This window comes from Salvelinus namaycush, chromosome 22 (genome assembly GCF_016432855.1).
Source record: "Salvelinus namaycush isolate Seneca chromosome 22, SaNama_1.0, whole genome shotgun sequence".
Lineage (NCBI taxonomy): Eukaryota > Metazoa > Chordata > Actinopteri > Salmoniformes > Salmonidae > Salvelinus > Salvelinus namaycush.
In genome coordinates this window covers 13,648,113-13,674,140 of record NC_052328.1, presented here as the reverse complement: position 1 = coordinate 13,674,140, position 26,028 = coordinate 13,648,113, and the positions used below count along the sequence as shown (strand labels likewise).

At 45.5% G+C, this 26,028-nt stretch overlaps 1 protein-coding gene across 1 annotated transcript; it reads left to right on the top strand.

Moving 5' to 3' along the window:
* The first annotated feature begins 404 nt into the window (after positions 1–404).
* LOC120017401 (transient receptor potential cation channel subfamily V member 5) lies at positions 405–25,044 on the top strand. The gene is made up of 21 exons (XM_038960150.1): positions 405–488; positions 744–885; positions 985–1,124; positions 1,251–1,337; positions 1,459–1,609; positions 1,711–1,872; positions 2,072–2,181; positions 2,342–2,465; positions 2,653–2,681; positions 2,816–2,907; positions 3,166–3,277; positions 8,943–9,113; positions 9,361–9,431; positions 9,563–9,730; positions 10,358–10,476; positions 10,621–10,825; positions 11,022–11,229; positions 11,372–11,457; positions 11,572–11,735; positions 12,163–12,235; positions 23,168–25,044. Exons 1-21 carry the CDS (start codon positions 405–407, stop codon positions 23,181–23,183), a joined length of 2,514 nt encoding a protein of 837 aa, XP_038816078.1. The 3' UTR covers positions 23,184–25,044.
* The last annotated feature ends 984 nt before the right edge of the window (positions 25,045–26,028 follow it).

The following is a 26,028-nucleotide window of genomic DNA, read 5'->3' as shown; positions in this document are numbered from 1 at the left end:
ATTGCTTTGTCAGTGTCATCATTGTTAACTTTGACATAAAGGCTGTTGCGTAACAAACACATGAGTCAGAATGTACCATATTGTTCACGTACAGTACTGCAGGTAGCTCACTAGTAAACAAACAGCTGGAAGGATAACAGTGACGGGGCCTGCAGAAGACTTTCCTTTTACCTGATATCCGCCTAACAACAATCCACTTCTCATCTCTCTGGATCACACGGCTTTAGCAGGTTCAGAGTCTACCGGAATATACCAACTCCCTGTGTTTTGAGTGAAAGCCTTTGTTTGGAAATAGCCGCTCATTGTAGAGTCACCGTACCTACACTGGTAGGCTGGTCGCAGTCATATTGGAGCTGTGTAGTTAATTGTTTACAGAGAAGCCTTCAGGCCTGGAACACAGCAGGATGAGGAGACTGAACCGGGTTAGTGCCTCTGGCCGTTACAACCCTGCCATGGAGATGGAGATGACTGATGGAGTTGTCAACCAGGTGAGGAGAAAATGGCACTGTGAAGTTTACCAATCTGCCTCTCAATGTCGTTATCTGTTGATATTTTTCCATTTCTAGAGCAATCTGAAACCCTCTCAATACATTTTCAATGGTTACTCAGTTCCAAACTGTATGATTATAGAGTAGTGGGTTACTATACTTCTTACTGGGTGATATATTTCGGAATTGGACATTTGAGTACATGCTATGATGCAGTTCTATGTACTGTAGTGTGATGTATGTGTGTCACTGCAGTCCGAACAGCAGCCAGTTGTTGGGACTGCGATCTCAAAGACATCTGTGTCCAGTGCTGCGAAGGCAGCTGCCCAGTGGGCGTCTTACACCTGCAGCCGCTGGAAACGAGCCTGCCGTCAGTGTGTGAAGAGAAAACCCACAGGTACCATTGCAGATAAAACGCCAAACTCAAGATACACCTAGATAAGAGTTCAAATACTCTGCACTCTTTCAGGCTGTATGATCACCTTCTTGTTTAAAGGGGAATTCTTTGAGACCATGTACAAAGGCCTGGCCTTGGATGAAGATGTCATAGATGGAGGAGACAAAAGCTCCCACCTCAATAAAAGACTGCTAGACCATTTCAGAGATCTGGCTTCTAGCAATCAGGACACTGATGAGGTGAGGGGTGGATGGCATTTACGTTGTAAAATGAGGCTAAAGGTATAGATGTAAGATGTAGATTAGATATGGTCTGATTGAAGGCTGGTGATGATTCATACAGTCAATAATCCGGTTTGGTCATAGGTGGACCTTCAGTACCTGAGTGATGTAATCGCAGATGGAGCCGACCCCAACTCAACGGACCGATACGGACAAACTGTCTTGCATGAGGTGAGACTGAAGTCTTCACACGTCATCAAATGGCTCAAAGACCGTCTGTTGTGGCAGCATCGTTGTGAGTGAAGGCTTCCAGCCACTGTGTGTTCAAAAGGGCTCTTCTGCCTGGTTCTAGATCTCGAGGGCGTGGAACGTGGACGTGATGCGTTTCTTCCTGGACAGGGGGGCTGATGTTCTGCGTCCTGACTCCTACGGGGTCACGCCCCTGCATGTTGCCGCAGCTCTGGACTACGAGGAGATGATCCACTTCTTGTTGGAGAGGAAAGGTCAGAGGTCAATTGTGTCTGTGTCACTTGTGTGTTACTTCTGTAGGTGAGGGATTTGAATGTGTTTTGTACTGTAGCTCACATATGCATGTCCTGTCTAGCCGACATTGGTGCTCAGACCAACATGGATCATCAGACACCTCTGCACTACGCTGCTAAGAACGACGCGGTGGGGGCAGTCAGGGTGCTGCTGCAGTATGGGGCAGACATCTCCGCACGAGACTACAAAAGGAGAACCCCTCTACAACTGGCTGCCAACCTAGGTTAATACCTTTACTTGCCTCTGAGTGCACATTTCACACTCCATACTTTGTATTAGAATAGAATAAAACACAACTTTATTGTCCAAGCACACATGGAAATGTACCCTCCACCTCACCTTACAAATAACTAAATTGCACATTACACAGTTATTGCTGTACTTGATTATGCTTCTTTTGTTGTACTCCTGTGTGTATTCAGACAGGAGTGAGGCTGCACGGACACTAATGGAACTAGGGGCTGATGCTGGGGTAAAGGACTCTGATGGTCAGCTTTGCATCACCGCCATGATTGACAAGATGACCTCCGTGGTAAATATGGGTTGGATGGTCACTGACCAAATGAGTCGTCATACTGTAGTACATGCTCCAACTGTATAGTTTGTCCTGACAATGTGCTAGTTGTTGTCATAGAGTGGGTTCTGTATGTGGTCATCCTATAGTATTGTTCAGCTCTCTTTGGTCTTGTCAGGCTCATTTGGCTCTGAACCAGTTCCATGTGACTGACCGGATGACCAGGCAGCAGTTCTACTACCTTCACCTGCTGGAGCCAGAGCCACCCTGCAAGCAGAATCCACCAGGACAGGGCTCACAAGGTATAGTCTGAAAAGAAATATATATACTATTTACACAGAACAAAATGTCCTATATGGCCAATGATCCCACTAATAAAAATACACTCTGTTTAACCACCTAACTCAGTGGGTCAAACTGTGCAACAGACTTGTAAACTATTTTTAAAAACTTTTGTGTGATCTCTCATTTCTATTTTTTGTCTTCCAGAGGGTGTTGCCAGTGAGCCTACATCACCAGTATGTCCCACTCTTTAAGGCTAAACAAGCTAATTAAGTGATAATGGATGAACACTAAGTCAACTAATTTGATCATAATTGCGATATGAATTTTCTCTGAGAATTGTTCTCTCTCTCTCTCTCTCTCGCCACAGTTGGAGTTCATAGTACACCAGGGGAAGTTGGATCTCATCATGCACCCTGTGGTTCTGAAGCTCATCAATGTCAAGTGGAAACTATATGGCAGGTCAGTTCATCAGTGAGAGAGAGAGGGACTTTGAGAGAGACTTTTGCCAGACAGGAGTGGCAGGTGTGTCACTCCTGCCAGATTTGGCTCTGTCACCCCTCTTCCTCCTTCCAGTCTCATGCTCGGTCATAAATGAAATATACCATAGGCACTAACCATTCACGCAGTTAGACACATAGCTGAAGGGATCTACTGTTAATACAGTACTGAATGGTGGCTCAGTATTTCACTCTGAATAGTAAACTGGTGTCTCTGTAGGTTGGGGGCTTGGATACTTCTACTCCTTAACTTCCTGTTTATAGTCTCCTGGACGACCGTGGCCATCTCTGTGTCTGTCATCCGAACCGAGGAGCCTTATGTTTTCCCTGAGGTGAGAAAGTGAAGGACAGAGGGAACATATATATATATATACAGTGGGGAGAACAAGTATTTGGTACACTTCAACTGTGAGAGACGGAATCTAAAACAAAAATCCAGAAAATCACATTGTATGATTTTTAAGTAATTAATTAGCATTTTATTGCATGACATAAGTATTTGATCCCCTACCAACCAGTAAGAATTCCGGCTCTCACAGACCTGTTAGTTTTTCTTTAAGAAGCCCTCCTGTTCTCCACTCATTACCTGTATTAACTGCACCTGTTTGAACTCGTTACCTGTATAAAAGACACCTGTCCACACACTCAATCAAACAGACTCCAACCTCTCCACAATGGCCAAGACCAGAGAGCTGTGTAAGGACATCAGGGATAAAATTGTAGACCTGCACAAGGCTGGGATGGGCTACAGGACAATAGGCAAGCAGCTTGGTGAGAAGGCAACAACTGTTGGCGCAATTATTAGAAAATGGAAGAAGTTCAAGATGACGGGTCAATCACCCTCGGTCTGGGGCTCCATGCAAGATCTCACCTCGTGGGGCATCAATGATCATGAGGAAGGTGAGGGATCAGCCCAGAACTACACGGCAGGACCTGGTCAATGACATGAAGAGAGCTGGGACCACAGTCTCAAAGAAAACCATTAGTAACACACTACGCCGTCATGGATTAAAATCCTGCAGCGCACGCAAGGTCCCCCTGCTAAAGCCAGCGCATGTCCAGGCCCGTCTGAAGTTTGCCAATGACCATCTGGATGATCCAGAGGAGGAATGGGAGAAGGTCATGTGGTCTGATGAGACAAAAATAGAGCTTTTTGGTCTAAACTCCACTCGCCGTGTTAGGAGGAAGAAGAAGGATGAGTACAACCCCAAGAACACCATCCCAATCGTGAAGCATGGAGGTGGAAACATCATTCTTTGGGGATGCTTTTCTGCAAAGGGGACAGGACGACTGCACCGTATTGAGGGGAGGATGGATGGGGCCATGTATCGCGAGATCTTGGCCAACAACCTCCTTCCCTCAGTAAGAGCATTGAAGATGGGTCGTGGCTGGGTCTTCCAGCATGACAACGACCCGAAACACACAGCCAGGGCAACTAAGGAGTGGCTCCGTAAGAAGCATCTCAAGGTCCAGGAGTGGCCTAGCCAGTCTCCAGACCTGAACCCAATAGAAAATCTTTGGAGGGAGCTGAAAGTCCGTATTGCCCAGCGACAGCCCCGAAACCTGAAGGATCTGGAGAAGGTCTGTATGGAGGAGTGGGCCAAAATCCCTGCTGCAGTGTGTGCAAACCTGGTCAAGAACTACAGGAAACGTATGATCTCTGTAATTGCAAACAAAGGTTTCTGTACCAAATATTAAGTTCTGCTTTTCTGATGTATTGTTATGCAATAAATGCAACATCCTCCAGCATGACCGGTTTGGCGGTGGGTCAGTCATGGTGTGGGGTGGCATTTCTTTGTGGGGCCGCACAGCCCTCCATGTGCTCGCCAGAGGTAGCCTGACTGCCATTAGGTACCGAGATGAGATCCTCAGAGCCCTTGTGAGACCATATGCTGACACATGCACATTTGTGGCCTGCTGGAGGTCATTTTGCAGGGCTCTGGCAGTGCTCCTCCTTGCACAAAGGCGGAGGTAGCGGTCCTGCTGCTGGGTTGTTGCCCTCCTACGGCCTCCTCCACGTCTCCTGATGTACTGGCCTGTCTCCTGGTAGCGCCTCCATGCTCTGGACACTACGCTGACAGACACAGCAAACCTTCTTGCCACAGCTCGCATTGATGTGCCATCATGGATGAGCTGCACTACCTGAGCCACTTGTGTGGGTTGTAGACTCCGTCTCATGCTACCACTAGAGTGAGAGCACCGCCAGCATTCAAAAGTGACCAAAACATCAGCCAGGAAGCATAGGAACTGAGAAGTGGTCTGTGGTCACCACCTGCAGAATCACTCCTTTATTGGGGGTGTCTTGCTAATTGCCTATAATTTCCACCTTTTGTCTATTCCATTTGCACAACAGCATGTGAAATTTATTGTCAATCAGTGTTGCTTCCTAAGTGGACAGTTTGATTTCACAGAAGTGTGATTGACTTGGAGTTACATTGTGTTGTTTAAGTGTTCCCTTTATTTTTTTGAGCAGTGTATATATTTTCACGCCCTGACCTTAGAGATCCTTATTATTCTCTGTTTGGTTAGGTCAGGGTGTGACTCGGGTGGGAAAATCTATGTTTTCTATTTCTTTGTGTTTTTGGCTGAGTATGGTTCCCAATCAGAGGCAGCTGTCTATCGTTGTCTCTGATTGGGGATCTTATAAAAGTTGTATTTTTCCTTTTGGGTTTTGTGGGATCTTGTTTTCTTTATAGTTTATTTGCCTTATAGAACTGCGCGCTTTCGTTTTTGTCGTTGTTATTTTTCTTTTGGTGTCATCAATAAAAAGAACGATGTATGCCTACCACGCTGCACCTTGGTCCGGTCATTCCACAAACGGGAGCCTTAACAGAAGATCCCACCACCAACGGACCAAGCAGCGTGGCCAGGAGGAATGGACATGGGAGGAAATCCTGGATGGAGAAGGACCCTGGACGTGGGCTGGGGAGTATCGGCGTCCAAGGGAGCAGATGGAGGCAGCGAGAGAGGAACGGCGACGATACAAGGAGTTAAGTCATCGACGGAAGCCCGAGAGGCAGCTCCCCCAAACATTTTTTGGGAGGGGGCACACGGGGAGATTGGCGGAGTCAGGGTTTAGACCTGAGCCAACTCCCTGTGCTTATCGTGGGGATAGTGTGACTGGTCAGGCACCGTGTTATGCGGTGATGCACACTGTGTCTCCAGTGCGCATTCACAGCCCGGTGCGCTCTGTGCCAGCTCCTCGCAGTTGCCGTGCTAGAGTGGGCATCCAGCCAGGACGGATTGTGCCGGCTCAGCGGTCCTGGTCTCCAGTGCGTCTCCTCGGTCCAGGATATCCTGCGCCAGCTCTACGCACGGTATCCCCAGTTCGCCAGCACCACCCAGTGCGGCCTGTGCCAACTCCCCGCACTTGCCGTGCTACAGGGGGTATTCAGCCAGGACGCTTTGTGCCTGCTCTGCGCTCGAGACCTCCCGTGCGCCTCCACGGTCCAGTGTTTCTTGCGCCAGCTCTACGCACTATGCCTCCAGTGCGCCTTCATAGCCCAGTGCGTCCTGTGCCAGCTCTCCTCACTCACCGAGCTAAAGTGGGTATCCAGCCAGGATGTGTTGTGGCAGCTCCCCGCACCAGGCTTCCTGTACGTCTCCTCAGTCCGGTGAGACCTGTTCCGGCTCCATGTACGAAGCCTCCAGTGATGATCCACGGCCCGAAGCCTCCAGTGATGATCCATGGCACAAAGCCTCCAGTGATGATCCATGGCACAAAGCCTCCAGTGATGATCCAAGGCCCGACGCCTCCAGTGATGATCCATGGCATGAAGCCTCCAGTGATGATCCATGGCACGAAGCTTCCAGTGATGATCCATGGCCCGGAGCCTGCAGTGATGATCCATGGCCCGGAGCCTGCAGTGATGATCCATGGCACGAAGCCTCCAGTGACGATCCATGGCACGAAGCCTCCAGTGACGATCCATGGCACAAAGCCTCCAGTGACGATACATGGCCCGGAGCCTGCAGTGACGATCCAGGGAAAGGAGCCTCCAGCGACGGTCCCCAGTCCGGAGCCTTCAGCGACGGTCCCCAGTCCGGAGCCTTCAGCGAGGGTTCCCAGTCCGGAGCCTGCACCAGAGGCGTCACCGAAGTGGGGGGAGCCTCAAGCGGAGCGGGGTTGGCGTCCCGCACCGGAGCCTCCACCGAGAGTAGATGCCCACCCGGACCCTCCCTATAGGTTCAGGTTTGCGGCCGGAGTCCGCACCTTTGGAGGTGGGGGGGGGGGGTACTGTCACGCCCTGACCTTGGAGCTCCTTATTATTCTCTGTTTGGTTAGGTCAGGGTGTGACTCGGGTGGGAAAATCTATGTTTTCTATTTCTTTGTGTTTTTGGCTGAGTATGGTTCCCAATCAGAGGCAGCTGTCTATCGTTGTCTCTGATTGGGGATCATATATAAGTTGTCATTTTCCTTTTGGGTTTTGTGGGATCTTGTTTTCTGTATATTTTATTTGCCTTACAGAACTGTGCGCTTTCGTTTTTGTCGTTGTTATTTTTCTTTTGGTGTCATCAATAAAAAGAAAGATGTACGCCTACCACGCTGCACCTTGGTCCGGTCATTCCACAAACGAGAGCCGTGACATATATATATATATACACACAGTTGAAGTCGGAAGTTTACATACACCTTAGCCAAATACATTTAAACTCTGTTTTTCACAATTACTGACATTTAATCCTAGCAAAAATTCCCTGTCTTAGGTCAGTTAGGATCACCACTTTATTTTAAGAATGTGAAATGTCAGAATAACAGTAGAGAGAATGATTTATTTCAGCTTTTATTTCTTTCATCACATTCCCAGTGGGTCAGAAGTTTACATACACTCAATTAGTATTTGGTAGCATTGCCTTTAAATTGTTTAACTTGGGTCAAACGTTTCGGGTAGCCTTCCACAAGCTTTCCACAATAAGTTGGGTGAATTTTGGCCCGTTCCTCCTGACAGAGCTGGTGTAACTGAGTCAGGTTTGTAGGCCTCCTTGCTCGCACACGCTTTTTACGTTCTGCCCACACATTTTCTATGGGATTGAGGTCAGGGCTTTGTGATGGCCACTCCAATACCTTGACTTTGTTGTCTTTAAGCCATTTTGCCACAACTTTGGATGTATGCTTGGGGTCAATGTCCATTTGGAAGACCCATTTGCGACCAAGCTTTAACTTCCTGACTGATGTCTTGAGATGTTGCTTCAATATATCCACATAATTTTCCTCCCTCATGATGCCATCTATTTTGTGAAGTGCACCAGTCCCCCCTGCAGCAAAGCACCCCCACAACATGATGCTGCCACCCCCGTGCTTCACGGTTGGGATGGTGTTCTTCGGTTTGCAAGCTTCCCCCTTTTTCCTCCGAACATAACGATAGTCAGTATGGACAAGCAGTTCTATTTTTGTTTCATCAGACCAGAGGGCATTTCTCCAAAAAGTACGATCTTTGTCCCCATGTGCAGTTGCAAACCGTACTCTGGCTTTTTTTTATGGCGGTTTTGGAGCAGTGGCTTCTTCCTTGCTGAGCGGCCTTTCAGGTTATGTCGATATAGGACTCGTTTTACTGTGGATATAGATACTTTTGTACCTGTTTCCCCCAGGATCTTCACAAGGTCGTTTGCTGTTGTTCTGGGATTTATTTGCACTTTTCGCACCAAAGTACATTCATCTCTGTGGTTGAAAAATGAGTTTTGATGACTCCAACCTAAGTGTATGTAAACTTCCGACTTCAACTGTATATATAGATATAGATAGATATATATTTTTTTTCTTCATGAACTCTTCAGAATTATATTAAAAGTGTGATGTTTTAAGATTCACACACATTTCAGTCCTTCATTTAGATCCACAATGAAATATAGTGAATCTGAAGTTTTTCACAGGTCATACAGATGTTTGGACATTGATGAAGTCATTGTGGACCCCAGGAAGAGTAGCTGTTGTGATTGTAACAGCTAATGAGGATCCAAATAAACAAATCTAAATATAAAAAGTATATTCACCTGCAGGACTGGTGGCGTGTGTTTGGGGTGGTGGTGGCTCTGGGGCTGACAGTGGTGGAGGTGGGCCGGGAAGTGGCAGAGATGATAGGCTCCAGCAGGAAGCTAAGGAGCTGGCAGAGTTGGTGTGAACATCGCACCAACGATGACCTGCGCTGCACACACCCAATGTGGCCCGAGGTACAGCACCTTTTCTTACCCAGTAGTCACACACAGACGCACATCTTAGTGAAGTTTCTAGACCTGATCTAGGCTTACACAGTTAACCAAAATAAACCTATTTTCAAATCTAAGGAAAGTCCTCCTGACCCCAATACATTATTTTGGCAGTATGCCATTTGTAAGGCTACAGGTTGTTGTAATCCCCATTTAAGAATGTGCAACTTAACATGTTCTTTAAAAAAAAAATGGTCTTCCTGCTTCAAAGGAAAAACATTTCTTGGAAGAGCAAATCAAGTTGATCCACCGCATGAAGGGAAACTACTTACAAGACCCCTGGTAAACACATTTGTGTTATATATGATACAGTACATCTCATATGGATATGTTGTAACTCTGGCCCTTTAATAATGCTCTTCCATTACCTAACTGGCAAGCAGACGATGGGATCTCATTTGGCTGTGTCACAGGAACATCTTTGATTGGCTGGTGTACATTCTGCTGATGGCAGTGTTCGGGATCCATGTGGCAGACATCTTCTTGCTTGGAGGAACACTGCGGGACTACAGCCTGCGCCTCTTCGCTGTGGTCATCATCTTCCTCTGGCTCCGTCTGATGAAACACGTCCGAGCCTTCAGGTGATTCTCTGACCAACCACTGCAGAGTCCCTCTTTCAGGGATCATTTCTTTACTTGTCTTCCCGAGGAAGTGCAAGGCATTCGTTCATTTTAGAGCACCAATCTTGTGGTGGAGAATAATGAATCTTTACTTCCCTTCCCCCCCCATTGATGACTGTTCTCTGGTCCCCAATGGATCATGGAAGGGAACAATAGGTTCTGAGGAAAAAAAGAAAAAACACAACTGAAACTAAACCCAAAAGCCTGAGCTTCCCCGTGAACAGTGCATTGTGTTCATGGGGAAGCTCAACGATAATAATGACACCTGGTCAGCGTCCCTATAGGTACACCTGGAGTTATCAGGTTCCATGACAACAACACATGAATGGGGCGCCACAGGTGCCCCCCCCCCCGTAGTCGGGAGTCGTGACAACAAAGGAACTAGAGCTCATAGGCCCTCATATGGTCATGGCACTCATATCCAAAATAGTCCACATTTTTTAGAACAGCATGTGTGGATATTTCCAAACATAAAGTAGCCAAATACTAACCCACATTGAACTCATACAGCAGATCTTAGAGTCATTGCGTCTGAAAATTCAACAGCGTTACACCAATACCACAACCTTTGATCCTCATTCTGTACAGGGTTATGGGTCCTTTCATTGTCATGCTGGGGAAGATTGTGGGGGATGTGCTACGTTTCCTCTTCCTATATGCAGAGATCTTTATCCCTTACGCGTGTGCCTTCTGGATTATATTTGGAGGTACGTTGGGAAACAAACCATAGGATCATGCATATTTTATGAAACATACCCACAATATGACATGGCAAATGCTACTGCAGCTGTCCTGGTATGATACAAAATACACAAACAACTGTATTTACGGTCTGTCTGCGAACTCCCCAGGTCAGGCGTCAATACCCAGTATGCGGACTGTACCCCAGCTGCTCTACAGCCTGTACCGCATCACTCTGGTGGACGAGTATGAGTTCAACGCCATGGTGGAAGTGGACTCGATCATGGCCCACTTCCTCTGTGGTACCTTTCTGGCTCTGTCCTCCATTCTGTGTGTCAACCTGATGATTGCCCTTCTCTCGGACACCTTCCAAAGGTACGGGCTGCTAAAATGATATTTGGCGAACTAGGAGATCAGTAGTGTGCTGATCAGCCTTTACAGCTTACACTCGTGTGCGCTCAAGTACTGTATATTGTATGTCTACGCCAGGTTTGCGTGTTTATCTACAAACAAACATATGACTCAGTATGCATCTGTCACTCTCAGCATCAGTATGTATCTCTTCTGTTAGGGTGTATGACAATGCACTGGCCAATGCAGTAATGCAGCAAGCAGCCATTATCCTGCAGGTGGAGGAATCCATGCCCCGTCTCTGTCGTTTCTATGACGACCAGCACATCCACCGCTTCTGTGCCCCTCTTGGGGAGTTATACGATGATGACATCAGAACTGACTCAAAGCGGCACGCAGAGCTGAAGACGATCACCACTCAGATCAAGGTGACGGGATGGGACATTCATCTTTAACACCTGCGTTTGAACTGTATGTCTTTATATATCTGTGTCTGCCCGCGGGTTGGTTTAGTTTAGGGAGGTAGAGTGCTCTTTAAACATGCTTTTTTACTTGTTTCCGACACTTCAGGAGACCCTAGATGAGTTCCTGGAGATCCAAAAAGAAGTGAATCCCTCCGAACAAGGACGACCTGATGAGAGTGACAGGAGCTCAGGGTAGGCACAGCACCGCCTCTCTTTTACCTGACTTTAGGAGTATGGAACAACTATGCTGTATTGTGGAATATTTCCAGGCTTGTGTCAGGATCTCTCTCTTCCTGTCTCTCCTAGGGAGAGGTACTTCTCATCCCCTGTACAGGGGGAACACCTGCAGAGTCTGCAGAGGCTCCAGATAGACCAGACCCAGCAGAGCCAGGATCTCAGTGACCTGAGGGCAGACATGAAGAACCTGCAGGCCCTGATCCACCAACTGATCCAGGCCCAGACCAGCTCGTGTCAGTATTATGTTGACCTCGCAAAGAACCTTCTATACAGGGTCTATACACTAAAGACAGACCCGATAACTAGTCTAGTGCAGTCTGATTGGCTTTGACTAAACAAAGAGTAAAGTCCATTCAAAACCAGAGGGAGTGCATATTTTGGATTAAGAGTCTTTACACATGATGAAGTCATTTGAACTGACGTCATGACTCTATCATTCAAATAAGAGAAGCTCTACCATATAAAAAGAATCCATGGACTTGACTCTTTCTTTAGTCTTTGACCCAGTCAGACTGCACTTCACTAGTTCAATTTCTTTGAGGCCTACTATGATAACCTGTGCCTGTTTCTTCTGTGTATTTCTGTGCTAGAGTATAGCTATGTTTCACTGTCTTCTGTCTGTCCGTAGCTGACAGATTACGTTATTTTGTCTCTGTGCAGGTGTGGGCTGTGGTGTGACTGTGAAGGCAGCAGAAAGCACTGGGTCAGAGCCCGTCGAAGCGCCACCATACAGGTGAGGTATCACTGGTTTAAGGCATCTTGGTTATCTTTCGTTTTCGTAACGGGTCGCCAAACGACCTATGGGGAACTCCTTCCCGTTCACGCGATGTGATTGAGATGCTTAATATCAAAAGATGTTTACAATCACGCCACACCCTTACTGTACCCATGTGACCTGCCACTATAGAAGGCTGTGTGGCGTGACATACTGTATTTTCTTAATTCTCACCTTTGTGTTTTACATTACGAGATAACTATTAATCCCCTTCTAATTATTTTCTTACGGAATGACCTACTCCCCCGCTCTCTTGTTATTGTGCCTGCCCATAATAACTAACTTGTATTGCTTTTTGTCGTGCTTTTCCATACTAGCTAGTACGCTAATTAGTTTCGGGTCTATCCCGTTACCACAGAAGTTAGCTCGTAGCTAGCTAGCTAAATTAGCCACACATAGTTACCGTAGCTAGTTAGCTTGTTGTACCTGTTGGCGCTTGTTGACTCGCGGTGTCATGCCAGTCCCCACTTGACTTCCACACCAGCCCGTTGATCCAGCATTACCATCCCTAGCTTGTGATCACGGAGCTCAGCGGTGCTGTAGGCTACCAGTCCTCGCTTGACTGAGTCCACCAACGCCGAGACTAACAGTCCACGCTTGACTGTGCCAGTCAGATAGCTTCATATATACCTTGATACATATTTGGGCGGGAGTCTCGCCCCTGAAGCACGGTGGGTCAGAGCCAACGGTTACCTTTTTCTTGGAACACACTTCTCATATGTGAAAACCCTTTCTTTGTAAACTGATTCAGTGCTGTGCACAGGATGTTGTTCAACTCATGTCAACTGTGTGAAAAACAACTCCCAGCCTCAGATGAGCACACACTTTGCAATCTTAGCTTGGGAGCTGAACATGCTCAAGGGGCAGCACAGAGTAGCAGCTCTTGCACTCACTGTCAGAAATTCAAACCAAGAGCATTGAAATCTCGACCTCTAGATTCTCATCAGATGAGTCTGCTACACAGATGAATGATCATTCCAAACGCTCCAGGTCTAATGACGCGTCTCACTCCCCTTGTGATCTGCCGCCCAATAAACGGCAGCGCTCATCCTCACTTGGGCACAAATCTCAACACACTGAGATGCGCACGGAGATTAAGTCACTGGACAGTCGTATGGCAACCATTGAGTATGCCCTCGAGCAGCTACTTGCCAGGCTTCCCCCGCCGGTACAAACCCCAACCTTGCTGAATCGGATGACGGTCGACCAGAAAAGATCCTTGTCTGAATGTTTAAGAGGGCAAACAAGAACCTCAACGTGGAACATACACTTACTGCCATGGCGTCCACATCCAAGTTTGATGAATTCAGTTCTTCAAAGACTGAGACATCCATACTGTTGTTTAAATACTTTGTGCGTGAGCTCCAATGCTCTTTTTTTTAGGGGTGGATCAGCTTAATATTGCGGAAAGATTGATGCTTCTAACAATGTAATTGTCTGCATCATTTCCAAACCCCCATATCTTTTTAGGGAAAATATATATATCCATATACATACATGTACATATCCATACATATCCATATGCATACATAAACATTAATATATATATATATATATACACTGCTCAAAAAAATAAAGGGAACACTTAAACAACACAATGTAACTCCAAGTCAATCACACTTCTGTGAAATCAAACTGTCCACTTAGGAAGCAACACTGATTGACAATAAATTTCCCATGCTGTTATGCAAATGCTATGTTATGCAAATGTTATGCAAATTCCCATGCTGTTATGTAAATAAATAAATAAATGACCTCCAACAGACCACTTCTCAGTTCCTATGCTTCCTGGCTGATGTTTTGGTCACTTTTGAATGCTGGCGGTGCTTTCACTCTAGTGGTAGCATGAGACGGAGTCTACAACCCACACAAGTGGCCTGCTGGAGGTCATTTTGCAGGGGTCTGGCAGTGCTCCTCCTTGCACAAAGGCGGAGGTAGCGGTCCTGCTGCTGGGTTGTTGCCCTCCTACGGCCTCCTCCATGTCTCCTGATGTACTGGCCTGTCTCCTGGTAGCGCCTCCATGCTCTGGACACTACGCTGACAGACACAGCAAACCTTCTTGCCACAGCTCGCATTGATGTGCCATCCTGGATGAGCTGCACTACCTGAGCCACTTGTGTGGGTTGTAGACTCCGTCTCATGCTACCACTAGAGTGAAAGCACAGCCAGCATTCAAAAGTGACCAAAACATCAGCCAGGAAGCATAGGAACTGAGAAGTGGTCTGTGGTCACCACCTGCAGAACCACTCCTTTATTGGGGGTGTCTTGCTAATTGCCTATAATTTCCACCTTTTGTCTATTCCATTTGCACAACAGCATGTGAAATTTATTGTCAATCAGTGTTGCTTCCTAAGTGGACAGTTTGATTTCACAGAAGTGTGATTGACTTGGAGTTACATTGTGTTGTTTAAGTGTTCCCTTTATTTTTTTGAGCAGTGTATATATGCCAATTATGTGATGATCCGACCGCATGCTGTCCCCTATCAACACTTTTTAAACTTTTGGTGCCAGAAAGAATGACATAAGAAAGTAATCTAGACGACTAGCTTGATTAAGTCTTCACCATGTATATCTCACTAGGTCAGAGTATTTAAGCCTCCATATATCCACTAATTCCAATATATCCATGACATTCATGATTTCCTTAAGTGCCTGAGGGTGATATTTGTAGTGTGATTTCCCTTACGGTCCATAGAGGTATTTAAAATCGTATTAAAATCTCCCACCATAATAATAGAGTCTAGTGTTGCTTGTAGAGTTGATCAATTCTTATATAAATTTTCAAAGAAGCTTGGATCATCATTATTTGAACTGAATAAGTTAATAAGCCATATCTGTTTATTGCCCAATAACATTTAAAATAATCCATGATGATCTGTTTGGATAATTTGACCCCAGTCCTTTTTCCACAAAACTTATCTAAAATTGTTGAATGAGTTTCGTGTAAACAATAGATATTATATTCATTCTCTTTTAGCCAGGTAAATACTGATCGTCTTTTCTTATTATCTGCTAGGCCATATTTAAAAGATCCTGTTTATCTTATTTTCCATAATTAGCTATTCATATTTCTAGTAATGTAGGCAATTTATGTAAAGGATTTTTACCTCTCACCAGTCTCGCCATTACCTAAATTACATTATTGCAAGCAATTATTATATTCGCAAACAATTATTGTGAATCATCCTATATTGTCCCTAACATCTTTTACTGCCCCACAACAGTTGTGGGATACACCCACACACTCATACACACTCAACCCCTTTCCCCCACACAACCATAGGCACACATTCTCAACAGTTGCACCATCCCAGAGCCCAACTCAAGAAAGGTCTTGATTTACGAATGCATATACAGTTGCAGCTGAATGAGAAGGCCTGCAAAACTGTGCAAAAGAATTAGAAGAAATGGGGAGATTTTATGAACCATTGTCACGTCCTAGATGATGGAGGTCAGATATACCCCCTTCCCCTGAAACACCCACAACATGGTCCCCCGTAGTGACCATATTCCCAAGCATCTCCATGCAGTCATACCTTTGATTTTGTGCCACCAGGGCCACAATAATATGCCCCCTCTCTGAATATCCGAGTGTGACCCCCCCCCCCCCCCCCCCCCCCCCCATGGGTTACTGCAGCTAGTGTTGCCAGAACTGCCACTGCCTGGGTGGGGGCACCCCACCGGAATCCCCACCGGCTAGGTACAAGGTCGTCAAGGTTCTCATTAGCAGCTTTGAGAATTTCCTTGTATATTATTCTCTCCCTTTAGGGGGCTTTGGCTTTGCAGGACCAACCCTACCAAGCAGGCTCAGAATCTTGAGGGGGCAGTGCTGCTCTAAGTCTCTGACCGCATATTGGCTGCATACAGACCGCTTACAGCAGGCCCATAAAACAGTTAGTGACTTCTCCTTACTATCTGGGTCATTCATGTGGGTGTCTAGGGTATAGGGTTGTGGACCATGCCATCAATATAGGATCATAAATAAATAGATTAGATGTATAATTTATTTTAAAACACTGTTCCACCATGATGGGACAATAAATAAATAAATAAATAAGATGTATAATTCATTATAAAAATTCTATCCCTCATCTGAACAACAACATTGAAAGCTCTCTCACAACCCCTGCTCACAGCAATACATTGGTTCTGGGATATGCAACCATTTCCTTTCTCACTCAACGCCACACTTTCCCAAACACCAAAAAACAACACACCACACATACTGTGCCTTCTGTCTGCTGAGTTTTTATCTTCACCATGTTGAATTAGTGCTTTGTGTTCCAATTAGTTATTGGATACAGAACTTTACGCCGTTCTACAATTTCCTTCAGAAACTGGTCATTCATGGCAATTTTCGTGCCAACAAGTCTTTTACCCAGGCTTTTAACCATTATTTTATCTTTAAAGAAAGCAAATTTGGCAACCATTCGGCGTTCATACCTCTACCCTCTGTCCAAACGGTGTACACGTTCTAGTTGGAATTTGTCGACAGCTTCGCGTGGGATCTGAAGCGCTGTAAGGAGGAACTCTCTAACTACACATTCAGGAACTTCTCCTTCTTTCTCTTGGATACCTGTAAGTACCAGATAGGTTCGGAACTTTTGTGAAATAGCACAGTTACAAATAGAATTTGGATGGACATCAGAAATAGAGGAATGACTAAGAACAAACAAGAGAGAACTATTGTAAAGTAGACTGTGTCTGTAAAATGTGTATAAGATGTATAAATTGAAGGTAAAAGCCGAAGTGTTTATTAGTTTACTCGGTGGTAGGGTTTGCGGGGAATAAAAATAAAGGTATATTCTTTAAAAAGTATATGTCTATATAGGTATGTATATGTATATATGTGTATATGTATGCATGCGTGTATGGATATATATATTTACCCAAAAAATATATGGGCGATTGGAAATGATGCAGACAATTACATTGATGGAAGTAACATTCTTTCCGCAATATTTCCGTAATTTCTGGACTATTAAGCGCACCTGAATATAAGCCGCACCCACTGAATTTAAAAAATATATATATTTTGTACATAAATAAGCCGCACATGTCTATAAGCCGCAGGTGCCTACCGGTACATTGAAACAAATGAACTTTACACAGCCTTTAAACGAAACACGGCTTGTAACAAAAATAAATAGGCTTTTAAACGAAACACGGCTTGTAACAAAAATAAATAGGCTTTAACGAAACACGGCTTGTAACAAAAATTTAAAAAAATTGCAGTAAACAGTAGCCTAACAAGAAAGTCATTGGTCACTATCTTCCTCCTCCTGTGCACTGAAACCACTGAAGTCATCTCCTTCGGTGTCGGAGTTGAATAGCCTCAGAATTGCTTCATCCGATGTTGGATCGTTTTCATTGTCGCTCTCGTCACTTTCATCCGGAGGCAAATTCCCCGCTGAGCTCATGCTGCCCTCTTCAACACGCAGCAGTCCAGCCTTTCGAAACCCGTTGATGATAGTGGATTTTTTGACAATGCTCCACGCTGTCAGGACCCACTGGCAGACTTGACCATAAGTTGCTCTTCGCATGCGGCCCGTTTTAGTGAAGGATTTCTCCCCACTTGTCATCCAAGCCTCCCACTGAACACGGAGCGCCACCTTAAATGCACGATTCACACTGATGTCGAGTGGCTGCAAATACTTTGTTGTGCCCCCAGGAATCAGTCTTCAAGCTCATTTTCTAGTTCGGGCCATCTGCTTTTCTTCCCTCTGAAAGCTTTTGTTGTCTTTTTGCACTGAGTCAGTTCCTCACGCTGCTGTTTCCAACGTCTTATCATCGACTCATTAAGGCCAAGCTCCCGTGCAGCAGCTCTATTTCCTTTTCCAACAGCCAGATCGATTGCCTTCAACTTGAAAGCTGCATCATATGCATTTCTCCGTGTCTTTGCCATGATGAGGGTGACAAAATGACTACCGTAATCAGAATGATGGGAAGTTTGAGCGCGCTCGATTTACGTCACATTATGTGACGGTGCTCAGTTTTTTGGCGGCATGAATCTTGTGAAAGCGGGAAAAATCCATAAATTAGCAGCGTCATTGTATAAGCCGCGAGGTTCAAAGCGTGGGGAAAAGTAGCGGCTTATAGTCCGGAAATTACGGTAAGCTGATCCACCCTTTAAAATTTTTTTTAAAAAATACCAGATTCTCTCTCATGGATCTAGTCTGTATGTCAAGTAAGGCTTCTCTCAGAAAGATGTCCTCCTTTTTTAAGTTCATTAACTTCGGTTTCAATCTCATTGACTCTCTCTTTTAGCTTGTTTGTGTCTTTCTCCAATGTCGCAGCTTTTTCGTCACTCATCTCCAGAATTGCCTCCAACTCTTTTAAATCCTTACTGACTAGTTCAAGTATACCCAGTTTGTCATTTATTGATGTTAGCAGATCGGTTTCAACCTTTACCATTCCCGGTGGTGAAAATATTAAATTGTCTGAGTCTGTAGAAGAGTCACGTTTTCGTTTTGAAATAGGTTCCCTTGTCTTACTCTCCGTCATGTTTGGGTGTTGCTTGTTTTCGTAATATTTGTCGATACATTTCTCTAGTCTTAATATTTGTTTCGTGTTATTATCCAGATTGAAGGTTATCACCCACCAGATTGTGTAGTGCTAATATTTAGTCTAACTCACCGATATTAAATATTACGTTTTTATCTTGAGGTGCTCTACATAGCTACGTTCAGTCTGCCATCTTGACTCTCAGTCCGCTGCCTTGACTCTTAGACCTACCTCTATCAGCCCTCTGATGGCGTCTCATAGACCTACCCATATCAGCCCTCTCTCAGCCCTCCCAAATGACAGAGCCCCTGCCATTCCAAGCATATGCACTCGCTTAGCTACAGTTGACGGCGCAGATGAGAATAGTTTTGGCCATTTTCCCCTGTATGGACAAATAATTTGCTTCGCTTGTTATGCCTGCTTCTCTCAGTCACAGTTCAGACCAAGAGCTGCCTAACAAATGATGCAGGGCATCTGATCGCTTCCTATGCAGGACACATGACAGCACTACGTCAGTCGCTAGGCTTAGCAATTCAGCAGCAATACTGGCCTTCTATCAGTAGGAGCTGCGGCCCACCTCCTCCAAGTGTCTAAGGAGGACAGAGAAGCACAGATGACACTTCAGCGCCTCATTCCAAAGCCTAGAATGCATCAGCCAGCAAACCATTACTCCAGTCCCAGGGCCCCAACTGGAATGCCAAGAAACCAGGCTCAGGCTCAGACTCACGCTGCACCTGCTCAGGAGTGGAGGAACAGACACTCTCAGCCCTACCGAAGAGGTGGAGCACAGCGTCACCCAAGAGGCAGAGGCGCACCATATGCAGGCCGTGTCCCCTCTGCACCAAAGCACGCAGAGCCTCGGTCCTGAGCTGGAAAAGGTCAATGGTTACGCACTCTAACACAAGGCTACAATTTTGATGTATGCAACTACAGTTTTTTTCTATTCAATTTTGGTAGCGACCCCCACGTTTCAGGAGTGTCTTGAAAACAACAGCTTGCAACCTTGCTCAAAAGCAAACACTCAGAAATCTCGTTTAAAAAGCATGCAATTGAAGAGGTAGAACCAGCGCAACAAAACTTTTGGTTCTACTCAATCTATTTTCTGGTGCCAAAAAAGGGCGGAGGCCTCCGTCCGATCCTGGAAGTAGAGTGCCTGAATCGTTATCTTTCAGCCCTTCAAAATGCTAACAATCAAAACCATCCTTCAGTTTGTACAACCAGGAAGATTGGTTCACCACAGTGGACCTGAAAGACGTATACTTTCATATTCTACCCTTCAGCCTTTCACTTGCCCCTCACACTTTCACAAAGTGCATAAGCGCAGCGCTAGACCCACTTCGCCAAGCAGGAGTCAGCGTCCTGAACTACTTACATAATTGGCTAATATAGGCAGGGTCGCAAAGCCAAGCTTTGGCACACACATCCATGGTCTCAGATCACCTCTCTGAGTTGGGACTAACAATGTACTTGGAAAAGACTTCTCTGGTCCCCACTCAGTGTGTGCACTTCCAGGGCTTGACACTGGACACTCAAGTCATGCGAGCAACACTCTCTCCAGAAATAGTGGCGTCTTTGACAAATTGTCTTTCAACATTCAAACTGAGAAACAGGTGACGTCACAAGAAGAGTCAGAGGCTACTAGCCCTCCTAGCTGCTGCAGTCCATGTTGTACCATTGGGCTTGCTCCACATTCGGCCAATACAGCAGATGTACAACAGACACTATCTGTCTCCCAGAAGGGAGAAACACAAAAAGCTGATAACATCAATGAGTTGCTGGAGAGCAAAACAATGGTGGCGCCTAGCATTTCAAACTCCCAGTGAAGTTCTTCTAGTTGCAGTTCACAACTGGGTGACTTTGACCATAGATGCCTCCCTACAGGGATGGGGAGCAGTCTTGAACCAGTCAGGGGCCCATGGTGTATGGTCAGCACCATGGAAAACGGCTCACATCGACGTCCTGGAGCTCAAGGCGGTTGACTTTTTCACTCCGGCACTTCCTCCCACTACTGAGAGGACAACATGTACTGATACGGACAGACACCACAACTGTGGTTGCATACATCAACCGCCAGAGCGGACTGAGGTCAATGGCACTGCACCGGGTAGCAAGGGAGCTACTGCTTTGGGCAAACAGACACCTTACATCCCTCAGAGCACCTGCCTGGGGTGGAGAATCAGGCAGCAGACCTCTCCAGAGGAGGCCCTCTTCCTTCAGACTGGAGGATACATCCTACAGTAGTGGAGATGATCTGGGCGCAATTTGGAGAGGCCACCACTGATCTGTTCGCATTGCAAGACTCAACCCATGTTCCTATGTGGTTCTCCACAAATGGTCCGGCAGGCCCACTTGGAGTCGATGCCCTATTACACAGATGGCCAAGTGGGCTGCTGTATGTGTTTCCACCAATTTCCTTGCTCCGTCAGGTCTTGGAAGATCAGTCTTGAGAGCGCGTCAGTTCTACTTGTTGCTGCACATTGGCAACAGCATCACTGGTTTTCAGACCTTGTACAGCTGACAACCTCCCACCATGGGGACTCCCTCTTCGAGTGGACCTCCTGTCGCAAGCGAATGGCAAGCTTTGGCACCCCAAACCCAGCATACTGAAGTTGTGGGAGTGGCACCTGAACGTGACCGCCTTGTATCTGCAGGGTTGCCCTCCTTGGTAATTGATACAGTTCAGGCAGCCAGGGCATCCTCTGCGCTAACTGTGTATTCCTACAAGTGGAATGTGTTCAGGAAGTGGTGTGTTGACCATGCGGAATTGCCATCTTCCTGCCCAATTTCTGTCATTTTGATTTCCTCCGGGTTATGGCTACAGAAGAGTCCCCATCTACATTGATGCATCACCATAGGCACACGCTCTAGTATCGCAATTCATGAAGGGAGCCCACAGGCTACGGCCCCCCAAGACTCCTTCAGTACCCTCATGGGAGTTAGATGTTGTCCTACATTCACCATTTGAGCCCCTGTCTTCACTTGAGATTCATGAGCTCTCAGTCAAGACTGCCTTTCTATTGGCTATTGTTTCAGCCAAGCGTGTTAGATAATTACATGCACTTTCTACCCATCCTTCATGTCTCACTTTAGCAGAAGATGGATCTAAGGCAGTGCTTCGGCCAAATCCAGCCTTCTTACCTAAGGTGCTTTCATCATCACATGCTAACCAGCCCTTAATCATAGCGGCATTTCACCTGCCTCCACACTTCTCACAGGAGAGTCGTGAGTGGAATACACTTGTCCGGTTAGGGCATTGAGTGCTTATCTTGCTGCAACAAGAACTGTTTGTCAAACCGAACAACTTTTTGTGTGTTATGGGGAGAACACCAAAGGGCGCGCTGTCTCGAAGCAAAGACTGGCACGTTGCAGTGTCACAATCATACGCTGCAGCATGTAGACCGACTTTAGATGGCATAGTAGCACACTCCACCAGGGGTATGGCCACTTCATGGGCCCTGTTCAGAGGGGCCTCGCTGGACTATCTGTGCTGTTGCAAGTTGGGCAACACCCATGACTTTCATGAGGTACTATAGACTCAACGTTCTATCCACACCATCAGTGGGCTCTGTGGTCCTGGACACAGCACGCTCTCTCAACCCAGATATGTGAGCGTACCGTGAACCTTGTGCATACTTACTTATCAACCATCAGTGAGATGGATGTTCTATAAAAAGGCTTTCCACTATTGGTGCTGTTGCACCCAAATGAAGCCTCAGGTTGTAAGTTCTAACTTTCACCTTGCTTGTGTTCATAGTTGTTTACCACAGTTGAAATTCTGTGTTACCCTGTTGGGTAATTATATTCTGTTGCATCCTGTGGTGGATACAAGGACATCCCAGGGACTCATCTGGACTAAGTCAAATGGTGAGTTATCCCACTCTGTTGTCCGAACGACCTCTTCGGTACAGCCTCTCCCATAGTTCGTTTGGCACCCGTTACGAAAATGAAAGAGAGCGTTGGGTTACGGATGTAACCTTGGTTCTCTGAGCATCGGGTCGCCAAGCTTTCATGTCGTTCCTCCACCTCCATGAGGTTTGAGTGACGTAATAGACAGTATGTCATACCACACAGCCTTTTATAGTGACAGGTCACATTGGTACAGTAAAGGTGTAGCGTGACTGTTAACATCTTTTAATATTAAACATCTCAATCACATCGGGTGAAGGGAAGGAGTTCCCATAGGTCGTTTGGCAACCAATCACTCTACCAAGGTTACATCCATAACCCATGTGTATGTAGAATATTTTTGTTGTAAGCCTGTAATTGCATAGTGCACTCTGCAGATGGCCACAGGGTGTCTCAGCAGTCTGCTTCACAAGTACAGGGAGTGTCCAATTTGACCTGTTTACTTTGAACTCATGACTGTTGTAATATCCAATCCTCCAGGGCCTCAACAGGTTGACTCCTTGATGCTGAAGATGCTTGTAACCACGGAGACTGCACAAGCAACAAGAGATCCAGGACCAGACAACAAGGATGAAACCTAACTAACATCTATCTCCTTATCCGTTTTTAGGTTATTCAGATCATTTATGGTATCTTATGGTATGACTACAATACATGCAGTATATTTTTGCTAATCTAATAGATGCGGTAAAGAGGTCAAATGGAAGCAGACTGTGGAGGATAGGAGGAGGACGCCGGATTGGCGCATATTCAACCAATCGGATATTCTTCAAATCTGTCAAATCCGGTTCCGGTGGCATGCATTGAAATGCGTGGCTTTTCTTTTGCAAAAGAAATATTTTCAAATAATTGTTAACATATAACATCACATTAAGTGTGGGACATTTACTGTATTACAAGGAACAATAGCAGGTCTGTTTCGCTCCAGTAGCTGACATGTTCTGTCCATTCACAATTCACCTATGGGAACATATGGCGGCTCTTAACACCCGACAACAGAAGGAGTTGGCCACTACTATCCGAGAAATTGATCGTGACAACATTACCTCTGCCTTCGACTTGCAATTAAAACCGATAAATGAATCTCTTGCACTGCTCTTGCACTGCTAAAGTGAATACCTACTCAACTAAAGTCTAACGTTTAGAGACAGTGGCCAATCTGACAGAAGAGCGACTCCATGACCTGAAATCAATTTCCTAAAAAAGAAAACAGAATTACTCTAAAAATAAATTCAATGTGGGGGTCACAGGACGTGAAACTGGTGTGGAAGCGGGCAACCCAACTTCCTTCATGAGCAATCTTTTCTATGAACTGTTTGGGCGGGAGAAGCTGGGTCCCATGCCGCTGATAAACATTGTGCACCGTACGAGTCCTCTCCAGAACGGATCTGTTGTGTATGATTGTACAAATCCACAGTTTTGAAGTCAAATGGCAAATTGTTCGCCTCACAGCGGATTCGGGGGCTCTGACCTATGCAAAGAATAGGCTCAGCATCTACCCAGATCTGAGTGCTGAACTGCTGAAAAAGAGGGCGATCTACAACGAGGTGAGATCCCAGCTACGCAAGCTAAACCTGAGATGCGGCTTCATCCACCATGCAAAACTCATCTTGACCTTCCAGAATACAACACAGATGTTTTCCACTGCCAAGGAGGCTCAAGACTCCTTCGATAAGCACATTTTTGATTTTATTGTAGACTAACCCCAATTTGGTTGGCTCAATATTCAGGTATGCTATCCACACAAAATCACACAGCCTAGCCTATGGCTGTGATGCTGCCCTCAGCATAAGACAATGATGAGGAAACCATCTCAATTGGGTGAAGGAACACCATTATTATTATTATTGCTGAACATTGAACTGTTCCAGGACAGTTAGACAATGATGAATCCAATGAATCCATACCAATTAATGAACAATGGACAATATATTGAAGTGCCATACAGACTGGGGTTGCTTCCTTGTGGGGCTACAGCACATTGCATCCCTATAGGCTAAACTGTTTAGGATAGATGACCAGTTCCATATGGGCACCCACACAATTATTTTTTTGCTTGTTCTTTTTTTTCCTCCTATGTTTAAGGTAATTTATACCCTATTGCTAATAATGATGAGGATATTTGACTGTGCATTTCTGTTATATTTATCCTATTTTTGTCCCCTTTTCTCTACATTATTTTCTTTATTACCCATCCCAATCTATCAAGTCTGCAAACTTAAATGTAAAGGTCTGAAAGGGTAAATGGCTACTTATTTTATGTTTTACTTTATTTTCTTTCTCAATACCTTAAGACCATAAAAACATTTGCTGCTTACGAAATGTCATCGGTAAGGCTCCCACTCACCATTATGTTGCAACCCTGTAATTCAGGGCGGGGGGAACCGGGGAGGGAGGGCTGAGGGCCAGGGAGGGGGAGGTGGGGCGTTAAGGAAGGGGGATTGGTGGCTAGGGAGGGGGAGGGAATTGTTCACATGGGGGGATGGGGTTGGCTTCTCGTAGGGAATGACCAGTGGTGTGCCGTGGGCCTGGGGCCTGGGCCTTCAGTGAGGTCCTACACAGTCCCACCCGAATTAATCCACCTCTTATTACCATCATTATGATGCCATGGCTCTAGACACTATACATTTAGACAGAAACGCAGTATAACCAGGCGTTGCGTCACCTTGAAATTGACATTTTTATTCAGAGAATTGCAGGGGAAGAGTACAATACAGTCAGTTCAACTAATAGGCAAGAACATAGTCGAGTGCAACAGAGTTATATTAATATTCTTCTTCTATCCATTTTTGGTCCACAAACTTTGAGCTTTAAGTCCCCAAAAAATTAAATACAGTGTGTTCACTAAACAGCGCATTGTCGCACCCAAAGCAGTTTCACCGTGATGATAAAGACACATAACTATTCACTGAAAATAAAAGAAAGAAAACAAATAATTTGCAACATAGGCTATTTGCCATTTTATTTTGTTAATATATAGGCTATTTAATATTAACGAAATAAAATGCGAAACATACATACACATTTAATAAAAAATAAAATGCATTGTATGCCTACTCACCAAAGACTGATTATTTGAACACAAAATCCTTCCTCCTTTCTTTCCTCAAGAAGACTTCAATGACTCTGTTGTACAGTCTATCTGTGCGTTTTAGTTCCACCAATAAGTCCTTTTCTATCGACATGGAGGCTAATGCTGAAAGCCGAGTCTGTCCAGTAGCATTTCTGGAATACGTTTTGATTCGCTTTAAGGCCGAGAATGACCGCTCGACAGAAGCCGTGGACACAGGGATAGTCACTGTCACACATGCCAATGTGTAAAGTTGCCCCATGTCCTCATT

Excerpts from the sequence above, each read along its gene's own strand:
- LOC120017401 (XM_038960150.1), top strand. The coding sequence starts at position 405 with ATGAGGAGACTGAACCGGGTTAGTGCCTCTGGCCGTTACAACCCTGCC. Across the intron at positions 886-984 it reads TGTGAAGAGAAAACCCACAG|GGGAATTCTTTGAGACCATG; the intron begins GTACCATTGCAG and ends TCTTGTTTAAAG. Across the intron at positions 11,230-11,371 it reads CGATCACCACTCAGATCAAG|GAGACCCTAGATGAGTTCCT; the intron begins GTGACGGGATGG and ends CCGACACTTCAG.